Source organism: Scophthalmus maximus, chromosome 20 (assembly GCF_022379125.1).
Source record: "Scophthalmus maximus strain ysfricsl-2021 chromosome 20, ASM2237912v1, whole genome shotgun sequence".
In the NCBI taxonomy this organism is placed as follows: Eukaryota; Metazoa; Chordata; class Actinopteri; order Pleuronectiformes; family Scophthalmidae; genus Scophthalmus; species Scophthalmus maximus.
This window is the reverse complement of record NC_061534.1, coordinates 16,467,863-16,487,217: the sequence shown is the minus strand read 5'-3', so window position 1 is coordinate 16,487,217 and position 19,355 is coordinate 16,467,863. Positions and strand designations below refer to the sequence as shown.

The window sequence follows — 19,355 nt, the reverse complement described above, 5'->3', positions numbered from 1 at the left end:
ATACATTGGGCTGTATTTATTATTGTATATCATATTTGTCATTGTATATAGTATTTCTATTTTACCAGAATCAGAATCAGCTTTGTTGGCCAAGCATATGAGTAAATATGCAAGGAGTTTGACTCCGGTTTTCTGTGCTCTCACGATGAACCTAATAATACGTATGTTTACCTTGTATATTGTAATATACTAAATTATGCAATCTCTACCTCCCTTTTTCCACACATTTGGAGTAACATAAGGCTGCAACCAAATCTAACCTTATTCATGTAAACCGCAGTTTTTATTTCATTATTGTCGTCATAGCCTATTTTATATATAGCCAGGAGAAGCTGGTTGGAGCGGTTCCAAGCTTCTTACTTCACAGAGACCAAGAAACCAGCCAAGCATGCACATGAGCTAAAATAGAGTTTTAAAAAATGAATCAATCAATGATCTGATCTGAAAAAAACTTAACCATCAAATGTTTTGACAATCGAATAAACATTTAACCACTTTTTTCCCCTAGCAAAGCTAGAACATGGATAACTACTTCATATAGCATTTCTCAAATATAAGAATTAGATGCGTTTATATTGTTCTAAAATAATTATATTTTGGGTTTGTGACTGCTGGTCGTACCAAACAAGACCATGTTACCATGAAAATTATGATTTTTTTGTTGTTGTTGTAATTTATGACATAAATAATTAAATTTATCGATAATGAACATAATCAGAGGTTGCAGCCGTATACGGCCCCCTGGCAGTTGCCAGCTTTGCTCGGCTGGAGATCTGACCTTGTGTAAGATCGACTGTGAGACAGAGACCTCCAGGAGAAACTTTGAACTCCCTGATAGCTTCCTTCCTTTCCCCTGCTTTCATGTTAGAAGAATGGGATGAGCCAAGCTATATATGTCCTTTGCTATTTCGAACAGCCTCCTTGCAAGCCACTATAAATCATTAATTCTTCTAATACAGATACTAATGTTTCCTCCTATTTATATTTCGAAAATCCAGTCCAAAGAAGATAAAAGATCTTTATGCATTTAAAATGCAGGGGGTTATATTTAACTTAATTAATTCCATCTCAATCTGTTATACTTAAAACTATTTACTCCACAATATTAATCTGATACCCACTTGTACTTGAAATTTTACACCCAAACATATGATAATGTTTTCATAGATTCAATATCTGACAGTATATAAACGGCATTAAAAATGCTTCTGACATGTGAATGAATCATTAATGATAATCTAATAATGTCATCTGTAATCTTTGGAGAAGGTATTTAATTATCAGAAGTCTCAGAAATAAACCTACTAAGGGCACTGAAGTCACATCATTTATATTTCTCCTGAATTTCTGTGGTAAGCAACGCGACAGCAGTTTGTATTCTATAAAACTTTAAAAGCCGATCCCTGTATTTTAAGACTTGGTGTGTTTACATTCAAACTACTTCCATACCAACCAATAAATACATAGTACCTTAAAAACTTAACATATTCAATAGATTTTTGTCTAAATTCAGTGGTTTTTGGTCGAGAAAACCTGGTCCGATGGGGTCTGGATGGTTATTTGTACTTGATGCACAAGGTTTTCATCAAGGCTTTCTTATGCTTAGCCATTGCAGCAATGGAGGATGTTGGTCTCCTTCCCAAACCCACCACCGACCCCCCTGATCACAGACCCACAGTCCCTGAGACGTTTGGGCTGCAACACTTCCCTCAAGGTGGGTATGAGCTCAGAGTTGGTCACAGCGTCACGCTGAAAATCTTCAGGGTTTCATCCACGGCAGCCTTCATCTGGTGACTCTGGTCCTGCAGATGGACCATGCACAAATTGCTTTTGTTTTTATTCATTTTTTTCAAATCTGCGTGTCAAGTTATTAAACACAGAAAACTTCAGACAATGTAGGATCACTCCCTCAGTGTGGTCAAGTCCTGAGAAACTCACTCTGTCATGGATTCTAAATTTTACTTAAGTAACAGTGCCAAAGTATATGCATCAAAACATAAATTAAACAGTACAAAAAGCTCTGTAATAAATCATGATTTGTTGTTAGATTATATTTCGTGGTGTTTATCTGAATCTGCTGATCAACTGGTAAATTATCAAATAGGCCTACTGCACATGTAGTGGAGTGAAAAGTACAATACATTTATTTGAAGTACCATAGAATAGCATACAAGCAAGTAAAAGTACCCAAATATTAAGTGCAGTACCATAGACAGTACTTGAGTAAATTTAAACAGTCACTTTCCATCAGTGTGTAAAACCGTTACCATTTTTTATGTTTTTGCTTTTTTCATGTTTATATATATAAATCCATGATCATTGAATTCTGTATGGATATTCAATATTAACCTAGATATTCTGCCTATCATATATTTATTCTTGTACAGGATATACAATCTTAATGTGGCTCCTGTTGCCCCACTTTCTTCTGTATTTAATCTTGTTCTGTATATGAACCCAGATTATGTGTGTGTATATACATATATTTATTTTATTTTATTTTTTCAAGTTTTATTAGGTTTGTCAAAGTTAAAGTACAATAGGGGGAAATGTTGTGTGGCAATGTGTTATCTAGAGCTAGAAATTACATTTGTTTATCTTTTCTTCAGAAATTAATCCTGACATTACTGGTTTGTATAGCCACCTCCGTTAGTCCTTTTAAAATCTTCTGTTTGGCAAATTAATAATGTCATTTGTGACAATCTTTGTATTACAAACTAATGATTAATACAGCTGTTTCATTTTTACAGCACTTCTCTGTTCGGCTGCTAAAAATGGAAACACCCATTTCATCAAGGATGGGGCCCCCCGAAAAACAGCCAAAGCCAAAATCACAGATCCATCAAAGTGGTAGCAAAACAAGCAGAAACAGCTGAGGATGGAGGGGAAAAGCATATTCAAGCAAATGGAAAAAAAGAAATCACAGAAGAAGCCAGGAAGACGGTGTTCGACGAGTTCTGGCGGGACACGAACTGGGCTCAGAGAACACTGTACATGGCGGGACAAGTTGACCGTGACCCCGTGGAAAGGTCTCGAGCGGTGGGACCACAGTCGAGGAGGACGGTTTCACTCCGTTATCACTTGCTGGTGGACGGCGAAAGGAAACAAGTGTGTAAGAACATGTTCCCGTCCACTCTGGGGATAGGAGAGTGGTCTGTGCTCAACTGGGCCCAGAGAGCAGCGACACAAAAGAGTGAGTCAAATGAAAAGAGGCTAGAAAAGAGGCCGACTGTCGCTCAGTGCCCACAACAGAATCCTCCTCCCTCCGCATGCGGTAACACTGTGGATGTCGATCAGGGTGAGTGTTTTTCTTTACTCCTCTACAGCTTCTCTCTAAACATGCTGGGCATTTTCCTGACTTTCTTTCCAGAGGGGCTGCATGTGGGAACGCAAATGTTTGCTCTGGCCATTTTTCCAGAACTTTTCCTGCCAACTCCCTGGTAGAGTTTTGTGAGTGAGCCCATCTGAGAATACAGCGGGAAAATCTCCGGAAAATTCACAGCGAGTCGATGACTGTAAACAAAAATGATGCTTTCCACAGCAGAATTATGTCCTGCCTACGCGTCTGACTCTGACAATCTCCTGCTGCGTTCGTCATATGTGAAAGGCAAACTACGGAAGATGTCTGGACCCAACTTTTTGGGAATTAGTTTCAAGGTTGTCTGCTGAGATTGTTACAACTCAATCTGCCGATATATCGTTATTGGATATTTCACTGATTTGTCCATTTTGACATTTGTTAAAAAATTTGAGTCATATTAATAGATATAAACCTCTTACAATTCCCTTACAATTTTGTCTTTCACAAAAACAGGGCACCAGAACCAGAGGGGACAGGCCAAAAGAAATCCAGAGTTGCCAAGCCACTAATGTGGAAGCAAAGTCGACAGAAGCAACTTAGAATGGAGGGCAAACCCTAAACGAAAGAGAGATGGCGCGACCATAAGTAAAGCTCAGAGGACGATGGGCCGAGAGGCACGTCCGGTGCTCGCAGAAGGGCCTCCAACCACTTCTGTGCTGACTTCAGTGAGGAAACAAGGAGCGACCTTTTCTCTCGTTTTCTGGCCTCAGAGAAAGATCCGCGATGCCGAGCTGGTTGACTGCGACCCGGTGGAAAGAACGCGAGCTCCGTGGACTCTCTCGACAAGGTCGGTCCTGATGCGATATCATTTGATGGCCGGCGGCAGTGGTGACAGAAAACAGGTTTGCAAAAAATGTGCCCCTCCACGTTGGGGGGCTGGAGAGTGGTCAGTGCTCAGCTGGGCACAGAAACACACCGCAGCTGGGGAGTTCAGAGGAAAACACAAAGAAGCAAAACACAGAGGAAGTCTCGTAAAGCCTCTGAGCACACACTCCTCAAGGAGTTCCTGGAGAGCTTGCCCAAAGTGCCCTCTTACTGTTGCAGTGCGTCCATCCCCAAGCTGTACCCGGAGGCCGTCTCCTCGCACATGTCCGAGGTGTACCGGCACTATTACGACCACTGCTCGGAGAGAAAGACGCCCGCCGCTCTCGTGGCAGGTTTTGGATTTGGGATTGTGCGACCCCAGAAGGGATCAAGGTTGTACTTTTGGTGCGACGGGGAAACTTGTTTGGAGAATTATGGGAGGTGTACTGCATGGAAAGGGGAGCTGCAGGGCAACAACCAGGGCAGTGCATTTCCAACCGTTAAGTATTACACATATTCTCAGCACAGACAAGCGCGATCAAATACACATTGTGTAAAGTTTGATTCCAAGACTTGAAACATAGACGGCGGTTGCGTATTCCAAGCTCACGCTGTGAGCAACTGAATAGTTGCTTCCCTTAAGGGGATTTATTCTTGAAGTTCTTGTAATGAAGAAAAGTTGTTCCTCAAAATGTGAGTTCTTCTGAGAAACTTTGTAAAAAACCATCTTAAGAGGCCATGGCTAAAACAAACAACACTTTGAATGCGTAAACGATATTATTCTGAGAAATTTTGAGATTCAATATTCACAACACTTCTGTGCTTGACAAAAGAACTGTTTGGGCCCAATACATTTTTTCATTCTGTGACTTAAATGAGAATAAATAACCGAAGCACTTTACAGAGCACTGTGTGTGTGTGTGTGTGTGTGTGTGTGTGTGTGTGTGTGTGTGTGTGTGTGTGTGTGTGTGTGTGTGTGTGTGTGTGTGTGTGTGTGTGTGTGTGTGTGTGTGTGTGTGTGTGTGTGTGTGTGTGTGTGTGTGTGTGTGTGTGTGTGTGTGTGCGCGCTTCTACATTTGTTTGAAAAGGTCAGATTCAATCTGCACTGTTCTCGAAGCGTTCGACACACTGCTACGACACAACGGCTCCTCCAACACACACAAACACACACACAGGGTCATCGCCCTCCTATTCTTCTCCACACAGTGGCAGGAAGTTGTCCAGATATCCGCAGGGCCTCTGAAAAAAAGAAAAAAAGAGGTTGAGTGAACAAAGTGGGCTGGGTTGTAGTAGAAGGTGTCGTCGGTGACGGCGGTGATGGAACTGGGCGACTTCAGTCAGAGTTAACTGTTCATTGTGAGCAGCGGGGCTGTAGCCTCACCGCAGGACTGCGGATTTACAACGAGTCACAGCCGAGCTTCTGCGGATCAGAGGCAGGTTTTCCGGAACAGCTGGACTGGACTGTCGATCCGCCCGAGCACAGAGACGACGAGGCCCACGGCTGGCAACCTGAACGGCCGCAAGATGTTGGCTCTGAGGATGTCTCTTCTGCTGGGGCTGAGCTGGACATGTCGAGGTGAGTTAGTCCCTCATTTGCAAACAGATTTATGTTTTTTTTAATATCTTATCACCATTTGTGTTGACTAAATTAGTACTATTTCTAAGGACTTTTTAGGGTAGCTCAAGCCCATATGGTTGAATCTTTTTTACCCCAAATTTATTATTTTGAAATATTTGGGAAAATAAATGCTAGTTTATCATTGTACATCAACACGTTTTCCAAAGTTGTTCTGTTAAAGTGTTCAAAGAACAAGAAATTTAAAAACTAATTTCCTTACTGACATCCTTATGATATTTAAATGTCTCACATTTATATTTATATAAATGTTATAAATATGATTCCTTCTGCACCAGGAAGTTCCTCTTTGCTGATCAAGTATAAAACGTGTCATATTTCAGATCTATTGTCCATGAGTTGGGGTTTTTTTCTGCTCTGAATTTATGGTCCCGCACACACCTGCCAACCCCATTGTCCGACTCCATCACATTCCTCGTTGCCGTGGTGACGACCCTCGACCTTTATCAACTCCCCGGCCCACTTCATTTCCTGTTGCCATTCGCTTCTCCTGGAAACTTCCTGTTTATGTCAGCCCCATTTCCTGTTCCCGCTAACGGCCCCGTATCAGGACCCACCTCGCACGGCTTGACCTGCATTGTTGTGAATAGTTGCTAATGCTCCGAAACAATGAGCGGTTTGAATTAGAGGGTGAGCTGGTCCTGCGATAAAACGCCGAGGGAAAACAGTTTGCACGACCGTTTTTAATTGAGGGGCATGAAAACAAACTGCAAGTCCTATTGAAATAATGCACATTTTGTCTTATGTGCTACGTTTGCATGTAAACTTTGCAGAGTAATATCAAGACCTTACAATATTAAAGAGAGAACAGTTCCCACAACAACGGCTTAAAAAGACCCCAGATTGTGTGAGACCTAGTGCACAGTTTATTTCAAATTTGTGTTTGTCTCCACAGCCGCATCAGGAGATCCATGGGGTAAGTGTCCAGTCAACAGAAAGTGCAAGGGCAAGTTCGGAGACGGGTCGTGCGACGGGGAATGTATGGAGCCCGAGTGTCTCCGAGACGGCTTGGACTGCCTGAAGGACAGGGGCCACTGCAAGTAAAACACCTTTGTTCCTCCATAGGACCTTGAGTCACACAACAGTAACGAAAGCATGTCCAGCTTCATTATTAACGAAACAAAGTTTTCATCTGCTGAGCAGGGTCAGTTATGGTTGTCCATTTGAGTTGTTTTTTATTCTCATATAAATCCCTTTAGGTTTGAGGATGTTTTTGTTAACAAAATACACCAGTTCAGAAACACATATAACAGTTACCGTCAATTATTATTATTATCATCATCAGTAAGAATTCAAAATCATTAGCACACTAGTAGAATTGAAACCCGAGAAGCGTAAATGTATTCTCTGGTACCAGTGTGCAGGTAACAAAATGAAATCCATAAAAATGGAAATTAACTATTTAAACATTTTTAAACAATTTAATATGAAACACACATTGTTAAAATCTGAAAATCTGAATTCTTGCAGTAGATTTTTAGTTGATTTAGCATTATGTCACTTAATGGCATTATAAAGCAAACAGTAATGTTGTTGTTGTAGAGGATGATGATGATGGCATATTCTCACATCTCTTATACTAAGAATGGAAGTTAATTCACCAGCCAAATGCCACATCTCACATTCCGGGGAGGAAAGAAAGAGAGCAAATAGACATGGAGCCAAGACTGCTTTGTCTAATATTTCCATCTATTTCTTTCCATCCTGTCATTCCTCCCGATCACGGCTCTCAGCCCGGACCACATCAAGTACTGCCGCGATCACTACGCCGACTCCCACTGCGGCCAGGGATGCAACAACGCCCCCTGTGGATGGGACGGCAGCGACTGCTTCACACAGCAGAGCCCCCAGTGGGCCAAAGGCACCATGGTCCTTCACACCAACATCCCACTGGACCGTGGCACCTTCTCCAACAGCTCCCTGCTCTGGGCGCTCAGCGTCCTCCTCCAGTCGCCACTCAAGCTGAGAGGGGCCACCCAGCTCGCCACCAACAGAAATCTGTTGGACTTTGACCCCCAGCAGCTCGTCGACCTGCTGGCGCAGGCGACACCCGCTGACTCGAATGGGTGCGTGCTGAGTAAAACTGGTACTGGCATTGTGATGCCAGTAACAGTTTTACTGTAGGAGTGTCACAATTAGTAGGTTCACGTAACCTTTATCTTTAACTGGGTAATGCTGTTTTTGCAAGGGAGGCCTGGCCAAGAGGGCCAGTCCAAAAGATTCAGGCAAAACAATACGAAATTTGTTAAAAGAAAAAAAAAAGACAGATAATAACAATTAAAGCCTACAAGGAGGACACGAACAGAGACATTTAACAATTTACTCGTTCATTTACATTAGCAGACTACTCCAGGTTCTTGTGATCTGAGATGAGATGATGCAACGTGAAGTCTGAAAAATAAGGTTGCAGAGATATGATGAAATGTTGCCCAGATTTTTGGGGCACTATAAATAAAAAATTAACCAATGGTTCACTGGACATATAGACAGAAACAGCCCGCTGCCTCTCAGAATACAGGGCAGAAAAGATGATGATGAAGTGGAGAAACCGTTCTGATGCATAACATGTACAATAAGTCATAAATCATAAATTCTTCAAGAGAAAAACAACTGGTCTCCAGATTTTCAACATGTTGCTTTAAAAAGGAAAACATTTGTCAGACAAAATTTCTGCTGTTTCCTCCCCTGAGCTGTAACAATATCCATATTTTTTTTCTTTTGTCATTTACAAAATAACATCAGAGATCCACAGCTACACAAAACACTAACATCTGCATCACAATGGGTTTTACATCCATGCACACCTTAATCATTTGTGTAAAGATAAAAAGGAATATCAATATGAATATGGACGTTTCCATTTTGTCATCTATTTATGTTTTGTTGATTCTTTTTGTGTGGTCCAAGGGTGTAACTTTCTCCTAATGGAAAAAAAGTCTTTGTATTTGTTGTTGTTCCAGATTTTGATTCGTTCTTCAACAAAACTGGCCTCAAAAATGACGTACTCGCTCTTTCCTTCTTTCCTTCATTCTCTCTCTCTCTCTCCTTCCTAGCTCCCTCCTTTTCCTCCAGGTGGACAACAGGCCATGCTCCCGTCTGCCCTCTACCTGTTTCCCCTATGCCACCGAGGCTGCCAGTTTCCTGCGGGCCGTGATGTTACTGAAGCCCACCTCGTTCCCCACCCTCCCGGAGCTGAGGGCCGTCGTCGGTATCATAGGCGTCCGAGAGGAAATAGGAAGCAGAGAGGAGGAAACGGTGAAAGAGGCAGTCAAAGGTACGCTCTCATGTCCTGTCTCCCGCACGCGCGCACACACACACACACACACACACACACACACACACACACACACACACACACACACACACTCACACTCACACTCACACTCACACTCACACACACACACACACACACACATAAAGCTTTGGATTTCATCCAAACAAAACACAATGCAACACCTTTCCGTTTCCAGTGTTGGCCACTGCTGCAGGTTTTCAGTTTTGATCACATATTTCCTCTATCGGGTACAGACAGGTACTGTGTGTTCAAGCCAAAGTGGCAAATAAGGATACCTGGTCAAAAATGACTCGAGGGCAGCTAGACATGGAGACATATTAGTTTTATTTCTGCTATTTCTTCTTATTGTGAGAGACAGGAAATTACATTGTTTGTTTTTAGTTTCAAGTTTAGTGTTTATGTTAAAGGTGACAAATTATGCAAAAATTCCCTTTTTTTAGTGATTGTGCTCATGCATCTGTGTATCTGTGGAGCCTGCCAGCCCACAAACTGTGAAAAAGACCACCCTGTTGTTTTTGAGTGAGCTGACTAAACCCTACAGCCTGGCTCTGAACAACTGGTTCAGATTTCTCTCCCACTCTGATCTCACAGTTGGACTCTTTTGGGGGTAACCCCGCCTGCAATCGGAGAATCTCCACTTCTCTGGCGAAGGGGCGTGACATTCCCTACACATTTTGAAATCAGTTGACCAGTCACAACAGACTGGGCCAGCTGGCCAATCAGAGAAGTTTTAGACAGAGAGTGGAAAGAGGAGCTGCAGGAATGGACAGTATGAGGACACTGATGCCTTTTCTGAACATTAAAGCATGTAAAGCTTTTCAAGTGGTAACCCAAATTAAAAGTATGAACCTGAATATGAGCATAATATGTCACCTTTAACTGACTGCGGAACATTACTTTTTATTAGATGTGTTTTCATTTATCCAAAAATGATAATCATCTACAGTAGTAAAACTCTCCTCTCTCACAGAGCCGCACCCCGTGTGGCTGTGGGCCGTGGTGGCCCTAGCCATTGGCCTGCTGCTGGCGCTGCCCCTGGTGGTGTTCCTGGTGGTGAGGAGGGTGAGGCAGCGGCGGGCGGAGAGGGAGGCCAATAGCAGGGTGAGACACCGGTCCACGGCCACCGACAACGACGGCAAAGCAAAGTCCTGGACGCCGCACGTGGCAGCCCACCAAGAACAGCGGGTCCGGTCCAGCAGAGAGAAAGACAAGATCAGCCTGCGGAAAAAGAAGAAAGCCAAAGAGGCAGAGAAAAAGAGGAGGAGGGAGCCGCTGGGCGAGGACGCCATTCGAATGCGGTGAGAGGAGATGCTTTGACAGGATGTTTTGTCTGCGGGAGGAATGATGTCAGGGAGACAAATATAGCTTATTCTAAAACAATTGAGAGTTCATCCTGTGCAGTTAATACAAAGACTGTCCGTCACTTTTTGTCCCGGGATACTTCTGCGCTTCACATTTATCTATTCACATGCCACGTCGGCTGTAATTTAATGTTATTCTGCCTGTTAGAGAGAACATTTATGCTCAAATTATTAATTGATTAGACAGAAAAGTCAGCCTCAGTGATTGTGATTATTTACTTCTCATGGACTTATCAAGATTGATTGCAGCAGTGAGCCTTTGCTGCATATGTCCTGTGTCTCTATCAAATGGCAAAAAAATAAATCTAAAACTTTAACTTTCCGCACACTGCGTATTTACATTTTACAAAAACAAACCGTTGTGCTGCAGGGCACTTTGGATACTCATGAGTCAAAATGAAATCACAGGAAAAGAGGAAAGGAAAAGGCCACGGGACGTCAGCAGTTTAAAACAAATATGCAGCATAAAAACCGTGCTTTTGTTTTCAGGCCTCTCAAAAGGGACCAGGATATAGGAAGTGACACAGACTTTACCCAGAGTTCAATGGAAGACATCAATGCGAGATGCTCCAGGCGACAGGAGGAGGCGTCCATCTGCGACCACAGGACCCAGGAGCAGAAACACTACCGAGCCGGACCCTCACAGTCCCGCCGGCCCATACAGCGTAGGGTTTGAAATTAATGAACCCATTGGTTTTTGCACTGAATCAATCCCAGCTTTAAAACTTTTAATTTGGTGTATGCTTTTACCAAGTGTAGCATTGCTACACCACATACATATATCATATAAAGAGCTCAAACATGTAAACAAGTGAATAATGTTAATAATTCAGTGTGCAAGGTTTGAACGATGTGCAAGCATCAAAATCCTTTCATCCTTTAAACGTGATTCTTGTGCTCCCTCAGCTCCACCTAGAGGATGGGAGAGAAACGCCATGCCTCCCCCTCTGCTCAGTCCTCCTCAACAGGTCTGTCACTTTTCTGTACCTGTGCTTATTTCATTTTATCCATGTTGCGGAGGAGAACTTACCATTAGTGCCGTATTCATTTGATTTCTTTACCTTGTCTTTTTTATGTTGGTGTTGCTATAACTGTCTTGGATGTTTTTGTTTTTTATCGGCCGTATTACATATGTGTATACTGTAAGTACCACATGTGGTTCGTATTCATCATGGCGTGGTTGTGTTCGCAGTCGGCAGAGTGGTGTGGCCCAGATGGGTCTGTGGTTCTCATCCGAGCCGTGCGCAGCGGACTGGACCGAGTAGTTTTGGAGCTGCTGCGGGCCGGAGTACCCGTTAACAACACGGATCACACTGGTAATAACTCAACAAGTATCTTAGTTTGATACCTGAAAGTCTGACTCAACCACAAACCTCAATTCTTTGTGCCCGTTTTCACTGTCTTGAAGCTAGGAACAATATGGGTGTAAGGAGACGAAGCTAACGCTGATAATAACAACTCACAATAAGACGAAGGCAATTATAAGAATTGTGTGCAACTGCACAGTTCCGTCAATGCCTGCGCAGTTAAATATAACCAACCACTTTCCTGCAAATGTTATATATATATCCTCACTGAGGTCTGGAGCAGAGACTGACATATTCTACATTAACCCCTTCATACATGAATGTGTTGGGGGGGGGGGGGGGGCTGATTTTAGTAGTCTACAGCCAGCAAACGGGTCAATGAGCTAATGTTAAAACCAGGATGCTGACATGCTGACATTTTTACAGGTGTTATTTGCAAATCTAATATTTTAGTGTTAAATTTTAGATTTGAAGGGTAGATGGTGCTCGTGGTGACGTCACAAAGTCCCCCTGATGTGTCTGTGTGTGGGGGGCGGGGCATGACTGTCTGTACCATAGTTAAAAACAAACACTTAAAACAAACACTAAACACAAAAACATGTCAGACAAATATCAAGGGAATTAATGGGGCAGTAAGCAATTCTAAAGCAATGTATGTTTTGTAAAAATCAGCGAATATTTCCATATGGTCCGCTAACTGTAGGTTCTATGTGTACGCCGAAAAAAAATCTGGGTTTTCGGCTTGGCGCTCTGTAAATTGAAAACAAAAAACCACCAGCACCACACAACACCTTAAGAGACGTGGTGGCGGGTGGCGGTTGGTGCTGCAACACCGCGGTTTTGGCCTAGTGGTTTGCGGGTCAAATTCCCATACCGAAAGACCCGGGGTTCGCGGCCTGGCCAGAGCAGTGACATCACAACAACAACTACAAAAGAGAGAAAAGCTCTCTCCAAAATCGCTTACTGCCCCTATATGTCATTAGGGCTTTGTGTTCCGGCACAATGAACGTCCGTACAACATTTCGTGGTAGTTCATCCATTACTTGTTGAGATATTTATGGCTGAACTGACGGAACCCGTATTACCGTCCATCGGGCCGCACCGCTGGCGCTGCTTTTCCCTTTTTACCTGTTCATGGGCCATATTTGAATCTCATGCATGAAGAGGTTTAAAGCTCTGCAGGAAAATGTACAGCTCATGAACAACCGAGGGGTTGAGTAACTGGTCTGGTAACTTACCCCATCTCTCTCACGTCCTCTTTTTGTGCCCCTCCTCTCCCGTCCTGTCCTCTCTCTTCTCTCCGTGGCTTCCATCTTCTCCTCTCTCTCCTCTCTCCAGCTCCCCTGCTGCCCTCCTCTGACTCAGAACAAAGTTAACGCGCCAAACAGAGCTCAAACTCTGGTCGATGGACATATTAACTTTGTTGTTCATCCTTCTACTCCATGCATTTGCCGTCTCTCGGACCTCTTGTCCTTCTGTTTCTACACCTCCAGGGTTTTTCTTTTGGTTCATGTCCCGTTTCCATCTATATCTTTGTCTAACCGGCTGAAGCGGTTCATCTCCACATCCCTTCATTCTCCCTCTCTTCACCATCTGGGCTCAACTCTGTTGTGTAATGGTTGTTCATTGGCTGACTTACTCCCTCCCTTCTTCCCCCTCACCTCCACTCACACTGTGTCTCTCAGGGAGATCAGCCCTGCACTGGGCATGTTCAGTAAACCACCTCTCCCTTACAAGAACCCTCATACGCTATGGGGCCGCTGTGGACCTGCAGGACAACAAGGTACGCTGCTGAGATGTTCTACATGCGATTGGTATTTAGAGGGATTAACGCCACAACGCATATCGGACATCTCAGAAGTATGATATGATTATGATTATGTCTCGGGTAGGGCGAGACAGCACTCTTCCTCTCCTCCCTCCACGGTTGCTACGACACTGCCAGACTTCTCCTCCTTCACGGGGCCAACCTCGAGCTGCATGATCGAAGGGGACGGCGGCCAATCGACGTGGCCAGAGAGGGGATGCGTCACCAGGTCCTCGAACTCCTGCTGGCCCACCAAATTCAGAGAGGGCCCGTTCCCGTCGACTCCGCCAACGAGATGATGTGGGAGTACTCAGCGTGGGTCGGCTCACAAGGCCTGCCTGGAAGAAGTGCCTCCTTCTCTGGGATCGTAGGGCACCGAGATATGACCCCGCCACCACAAAAGTAAGATTTCACAAATACGCACGCAGATGCAACTGTACATTCTTTCTTTTACAAGGATCCAGTGTGATGCCATGATGACTTTCTTGTCTTGCCAGTGATTGGTCAATGAACAGAGTGCAGTACCCCTCCCCTCAGAACTGGCGGCCACAGATCAACCAATCGGCGACGGCGCTCGTACCCCCGAGAGTCATGGGCCGCTCGCCTCGGCCAATCAGCACCTTACAGGAGGTGACCTCAGAAGACGAGGATCGAGACAGGCACCACGACGCACCAAGAGCTGCAACACCTCACTTCCTGTCGCCCCAACCAGCCCCACGGCAGCGCTCCTTCTCCTGCACCCAGCATGCATTGCAGCATCGCTCCAGTGCCCACCAGCCAGAGCCCAACTACATAATTGTGACAGACAGAACAGCCAGTGAGACCATAGAAAGAGTCATTGTTTCACCTCCCACAGATGCCACGGCCGCCCAGTCGGATCGCCAGCCAGTTCTTAACAGTGACCATCCCATTAGAGCAGAGCAAGCAGCAGTGAGCTCAACAAATACAGAGCAGAAGTCAAGAGGTGAGAGGTTAAACAACAGGAGTGACTCTACACAAACAGCCCTGTAGAGAGGAGGGTTAGGATAAGCTGCCTCTCCATTCAGCCCATAAGAATAGAACTGAAGAGGATATGAATATGATAATGATTTTCAGTGGTTTAATAAAGCTATACGTAAACAGAGGGGCACTGAGTTTTAGTTTGGCATATTTGGCATATTTTGTTTATACCCAACATAAAGCAGGATGCTCACGAGTCAATGTCCACAGTCCAACCTTGATTCAGTGTCATTGTGGAGTTCACGATTGTCCAATCTGCATCTGTTGGCTGTCGTCCGACAGATTTTCCTGTCAAGTTAATACACAGCAGCACTTGGAGACATTCCAGCCCAAACCACCCCGCATATTTTTCACTCAGCCTTTCCCTAAATTATTATTGTTATTATTTTATTTTTTACTATAGCGATGAGCATATTTGTTGATTGTACATTTTCTGTTACATGACACTATCAAATAGGTAAGGAATTCCCATCAAACGGGATGAATCTGGCAGTCGGCCTGAAACGAACACCACAGTGTATTCACATTGCCTGGAAGTGTAACAGGTTTCATTCTGATTATTGCAGAAATATTCTAAATGAAAAATATTCAAAAGTTAACTATGCGCATAGTTGCACAAAGATGTCAGAATCCTGTGGATGCATGAAATAAAGTATGTGTTTATGCAAATAATAGAGATGTTTCTTTTTGTGATCTTCGTGAAATTCAAAAGTCTTAAAGAGAACCAGTTGTTTTTCCACTGTTACATTACACTCCGTGTGCACAACTACATGAAAATTAAATATTTGATGTCTTGTTTTGTATAATTTTATACACATTTCACACAAAAGTCAGCCTGAAATGTTTCTACATAGCGTTTAGATTAGATATCTTTCTGTTTGAACACTTGCTGCTGTATTTTGGAAAGTTATGACGCAAGATTTCATCAAAACAAATAAGTATATATCAGTAATATATCAGTATTTATGTCCTATAGGAGATACATCTTCCAAGCCAGCGATTTATATTAAGCTGCAAACCAAAGCGAATTCGTTGTGGCAGACCCTTTGATCCACTTTGTCGCGTGCCCCCCACCCCCAGCCCCCCCTGCACGTGCCAGTGTGGATCAAAGGGTCTGCTGGATTTATCGCTTAGCACCTTTAAATTAAATTATCGTCTTCTTCAACAAAACAGAATTCATTAGAGGAAAATTCAACATCAACATTTGCACCCTCTTACTCCAGTTAACAACAGCGTTTGAGGAAATGCAACAAATAAACTACTATAGTCTATACAACATTGTCAAATATCATTTTGTCGACCGGCTATATTTCAATCAGAATTCTTCATTAAATTTCCAACGAAATATTTTTCTTCAGATAATTCCAGTCCCCGTGTGGGATGGGGGTGGAGAGGTGTTGCACTTTCTTTCTCGTGGGAAAGGGGGAAATGGCGCCGAGTTTTTACAACTTTACTGCCTGTTAAAGCTGATACATCGGTGGGAAGGCTGACGTGGGGAGGAGACACTCCCGCCGTTCCCACGCGCCTTCACCTGCGACTGAGGTGCAAATGAGACTGGAGGAAGAGATCTGAGGTATGAACAACCGACGTCACCTTCAAATTTACGCACGTCAAAAATGCCTCATAATATCTGCAGTAAATATTCACTCCGTCAATAACTGCGATTCTTAGATCTCTCTTTTAACAGACTGAACATTTTGCCACTGAATGCCGATGACAATGCAGAGAGTCATGGCATTACGCACGGGAATGACACATTTTACGCACAGCTTTATCTCCTCTGCAATATGAAACTATGATTTATTTTGTTCTAATTCAACTATTACATTTGACCCAGTCACGTATTAAGATACATGTAAGCTCTTCAGTCTTCCTCGTTGTGTGTTTAAGTCTTCTGCAGTAGCAAGGAGAAAGTCAGCTCGTGTCAAATATCACCGCATGGTGTCTTTCATCCACACGTGTGGCAGCACCAACAGTCGACACCTAACGCTCCGTGGGCCACGTGCCAGCAAACAATAAATGGACACGTACGCATGGTTCTGTGAATTTTTCCTTTTGTTTATTTATAAAATGACAATTAAAATAAATTAAGGTGCAAAAATACGTCATAGATAACACAGTCGTCACGAGTTGGCCCGCACAGGCGGTATAGCAGCACTTCACGAGATCATAATCAATTTACAGTATTTACACATTTATCAGAATTTACACAAAGCAACGGGCTCGCGTTCAAATACATTGCACTGAAAATGTCTTTGGAGAACAACAACACGCTGCTGTGCGAATATTAATCAGCGTGTCGGAGTCATTAAAAGTTCAGTTTGTGGTGGAGCCGTGTGGCGGTCAGGGCCAGGGCCTCCACAGAGCCTGGCTGAGCGGGAGGCTCTGGGACGGGCTCTGTTTACTCGCGCGACTCGCCACTTTGCGGGGCTGTTGTGGAGTTGTGGGAGAACGACGGGATTCTGCTCGGGTCTGGTCACAGCTGGCCACACTTGAGGTGGGCGCGCACACTCTGTGTCCGGGCCTGTTCATCAGCATCCGAAGAACAGATGTGGACGACTTCCTGAGCAGCAGAGAGGTGGTGGTGGGTGAACGGGCCTCGGTTCTCCTCTGGAGGCTCGCACATGCAGGCTCTGGACGGGCAAGGCGAGCGGATGCGTCCAGCGATGCTCCGAGGAACAAGTCTTTCCACTGAGGTCCCAGGAAGTGAGCAGCCCTCTCCAGGCAGGAGGAGAAGCCGTCTTGGAAGGAGTGCTTCTGGCCTCCGCCACCACCTCCCGCCCCCGTCATGTCTCCTTTGGCGGTGTTCTGGAGGAAGAGGACTGTGTGCTCGAGGATCTCAGATTTCTCCACTCTGCGCTGAGTCTCTTCCTATAGGACACAAACAACGAGTTAATAAACCATATCTTACGGGCCTCGATTAAAACACCTTTCATCTTGTGGGACGGACTAACTGACCGCCAGAGCCATGTCATCTGTACCTGTCGCTGGAGCAGCAGAGTCTTCAAGCTCTCCAGGCTGCGGTTCATTCTCTCTCTTCGACGTCTCTCCACCTGCGGTTTGAGACTCTGCGGGACACAGAGCAGGTACAATAAGTTAATGAATTTGATGAGGTGAGACAAACCGTGATATGGGAAATAATCTGTAATGATCCACGAAGGCAGAAATTACGCAAGTACCTTTCTCTGGGCTTTTGCGTCCTCAAAATCCTGAAACAGTTTCATGTTTGTAGTCGGCTGTGGTGATGGTCGGTCAGTCGGGGCTGAATGAGACCTCTCAAGCTTCACCGAGGGGTTTTAACCCTGAGGTGGGCGTGACTTTAGGATCCTCCCACTGCCTCGGTCACAGACTTCATTTTAGTCCAGTCAATAAACAAAGTTCATTACTTAAGGGATCCCTTCTCTGTTGTGAGTCTTCTTCTCATATAGTTTGCCAGTCTTCAGTTGGCTCAAATGTTGATACAAAAAATTACTCATATTGTCAAAACATTGCAATAAAACAAAGAATGCTAAACAGTTTTGTTGAATATATATTTGCCTCAAGTTGTTTGTCCTAATTTTCTATCTTAATATATATTCGACAGGAATCTGGAGATGAATGCAGACTGAAGTAGGGAAATGATGGGACCCTTCACTAATCCGCAGCCGCGTGTAGCTGCCCAGTGTTGAGCGGCACGCGCCTGTGGAAGGTGTCACAAGCTCGCGTGCCGCTTATTTACATATGTGAGGGGAAAACAACGAACATCCGCCGAACCCAGCGTGACGCTCAGACAAATGGACAAACTCGCGCCATTATTATGGACGACGAGACGAGGCGAGGCGAGACGTGTGTCGGCCTCAAGCGGGTTGCCTCAGGCCAAAGTGAATTAATAATGACTGGAGCAGAAGAAACCCAATGGAACATCAAAAACATTTGCATCAACTCTCATTCAGTGATTCACTGATGGTTGAGGCTGGGACGATTTATGTCAAATCCGCAAGAAGGGAAATGTGACGGCGTGCGTAAAATCATTTACTTCATGGGAAGCTCTATAAAAAAAATCTATTTGGTTCTGAATCTACAAAACAACAAAAGTGGAATTCAGTTGATTCTTTATTTCATCAAAGAATTTTTTTCTTAATCTGCAAATAATCTGTAAAGTCCGCCGAACATGACAAAAGGTGTCGTGCGTAAAATCCACTTTTACGCGCGGCTCTTTATACAAATATGTGACATTATGACGTTAAAACCAAATGGCGACAGATTGTACGGTGTCGTTTTGAGAGTCGAGCGCGTGGGAACCCGAGATCCAGCTCTCCTCCAAACACTCTTTGTTATGACGTATCGATTCTAACAGGTAATAAAGTGTGTCTCCCATGAGGGAGAGTCGGAGGAGCCCATCACACGTTCGCCTAAACCTGATGGTTTGGTTTGGTTGCAAGTTAAACTCGTGTCTCATACACGTGAAATCAAACTGAATGAACTTGTGCTGTTCTCAAACACTAAAAAAATATTTTACTTCCATGTCCAAACAGCATTAAAAACAGTTTTTTTGTTGTCAAAGATCAAACATAGCGCGAGTCAAATCGTCCCTTTTACAAATGAACGTATTTCAATGCAATGACGACGATGTATTATATAATTTTTTGACACAACCTGTAACGATTATTCTGAATCTCTGAAGTGTGCGTGTGGGAACCCGGGAGCCACCTCTCGCCCAAGCACGGTTTGTGAATGAAGTATTGGTTTTAACAGGTAATAAAAGTGAGGACGACGCCTCCTGCTCCACGTCCCCACGATGAGAAA

General features: G+C 44.1%; 2 protein-coding genes across 3 annotated transcripts; one reads left to right on the top strand and one right to left on the bottom strand.

The window, feature by feature from the left end:
* Positions 1-5,269: 5,269 nt before the first annotated feature.
* notchl (notch receptor, like) lies at positions 5,270-15,242 on the top strand. 2 transcript variants are annotated; one of them, XM_035608743.2, is made up of 11 exons: positions 5,270-5,741; positions 6,697-6,837; positions 7,535-7,867; positions 8,855-9,075; positions 10,067-10,394; positions 10,947-11,122; positions 11,364-11,425; positions 11,650-11,773; positions 13,450-13,547; positions 13,657-13,973; positions 14,069-15,242. In XM_035608743.2, exons 2-11 carry the CDS (start codon positions 6,779-6,781, stop codon positions 14,580-14,582), a joined length of 2,232 nt encoding a protein of 743 aa, XP_035464636.1. In that variant the 5' UTR covers positions 5,270-5,741; positions 6,697-6,778; the 3' UTR covers positions 14,583-15,242. The 2 variants fall into 2 exon arrangements, with proteins under 2 accessions (XP_035464636.1, XP_035464635.1); XM_035608742.2 differs by having other exon boundaries at positions 5,273-5,741; positions 6,697-6,841.
* Positions 15,243-16,670: 1,428 nt separating this feature from the next.
* LOC118285577 (transcription factor HES-2-like) lies at positions 16,671-18,164 on the bottom strand. Its single transcript, XM_035609299.2, has 3 exons — positions 17,750-18,164; positions 17,552-17,638; positions 16,671-17,441 (listed from the first exon to the last, which is right to left on the bottom strand). The coding sequence occupies exons 1-3, from the start codon at positions 17,792-17,794 to the stop codon at positions 16,914-16,916; spliced, it is 660 nt and encodes a 219-aa protein (XP_035465192.1). The 5' UTR covers positions 17,795-18,164; the 3' UTR covers positions 16,671-16,913.
* Between the last annotated feature and the right edge of the window lie 1,191 nt (positions 18,165-19,355).